Source organism: Penaeus monodon, chromosome 22, assembly GCF_015228065.2.
Source record: "Penaeus monodon isolate SGIC_2016 chromosome 22, NSTDA_Pmon_1, whole genome shotgun sequence".
NCBI lineage: Eukaryota > Metazoa > Arthropoda > Malacostraca > Decapoda > Penaeidae > Penaeus > Penaeus monodon.
In genome coordinates, this window is record NC_051407.1 from 7,115,819 (window position 1) to 7,117,137 (window position 1,319).

General features: G+C 45.6%; 1 protein-coding gene across 1 annotated transcript; it reads left to right on the forward strand.

The window, feature by feature from the left end:
• Nucleotides 1–136: 136 nt before the first annotated feature.
• LOC119586873 (DEAD-box ATP-dependent RNA helicase 9-like) lies at nt 137–1,236 on the forward strand. Its single transcript, XM_037935605.1, has 2 exons — nt 137–148; nt 255–1,236. Exons 1-2 carry the CDS (start codon nt 137–139, stop codon nt 1,203–1,205), a joined length of 963 nt encoding a protein of 320 aa, XP_037791533.1. The 3' UTR covers nt 1,206–1,236.
• The last annotated feature ends 83 nt before the right edge of the window (nt 1,237–1,319 follow it).

Genomic DNA, 1,319 nt, shown 5'->3' on the forward strand with positions numbered 1-1,319 from the left:
GCGAATGAAATGAATACCATTGAAAGGAAGAAGCGAATGTGAATGTAGTAAGTTTGGAAAGTAAGAGCAGCATGGACAGGTTGTCATTATTTGTATATAAAGGAACGCTCGGCCACCGATGGTATAGCTCATCACGATGAAACTCCTGGTAAGTATGGATTCAGAATGATACAGTTCAAAAAGTGAGAGGAAATGCCGCATAATAATCTGTGTTATTAAACAAAGTAGGTATTTCAATGCGCATATTTTTGCAGGTTCTAATCTTGTCTGTGATTGCCGGTGTCATCTCCAAGCCTCAGGGTTATAATTTGACTCCGCCTTCCGGTCCATCTTTACTCTCACGAAGATGCAGCAACGGACAGGTGTTACACGTGGACGGTAGATGCGTTACTCCAAGAGTGAACCGTCGTGTGTTTTTGTATGATGTGCCAAGAACTCCCACGCCAGTGGGTCCTCCCCCTTTCATCCCTGCACCAACCGTGGAGACTAATATCTTATTCATCCGAACTCCTGAAGGAGGACAAGGGCCAGATCCCATCGTTGTACCTCCTCCACAGCAGGAACATGTATTGTACATCCTCAATAAGCAATCTGAAGAAGGTCAGAAAGTGATCGAAGTTCCAGCACCACCACCTTCCGATCCTGAAGTGTACTTCGTTAACTACGCTGAAGGAGAGAATCCAACTCTTCCAAGTGGAGTGGATTTGCAGACTGCCTTGGATGCTGCTTCGGCTGGCAATGGTCAGGTGGTTGGGAGTTCTGAAGGCCTAGGAATCGGTGCGGCTGGGATAAGTGGTGGTTTCGGTAGCAGCAATGGTTTCGGACTTAGCAACGGTTTGGGAAGCAGCAATGGTTTGGGAAGTATCAGTGGTTTCAGAAGCAGCAATGGTTTTGGAAGCAGCAATGGTTTTGGAATCAGTGGTGGTCTTGGAAGCAGCAATGGTTTCGGAATCAACGGTGCCTCCGGAGGCAGCAGTGGCTTCGGAAGCAGCAATGGTTTCGGAAGCAGTAGTAGTTTTGGAACCGTTGGTAGTCTTGGAAGCAGCAATGATTTCGGAATTAACGGTGGTCTCGGAGGCAGTAATGGTTTGGGAAGTATTACTGATTTTTCATCAAGCAGTGTAGAAGGAAATAATGGCGGATTCAGCAGTCTTTCAGGGATTGGCCACGCATCATCGCTCCCCAGTCTGTACAAAACACCTTAACAAGGTCATTCATACAGAAATGCCAGTGATGTTAAACCATGGATATATATTTTTGTAAAAAAATGTCATTCTGAATAAATCACGTATCGAGATTTAAGTGTATACACTTCACCC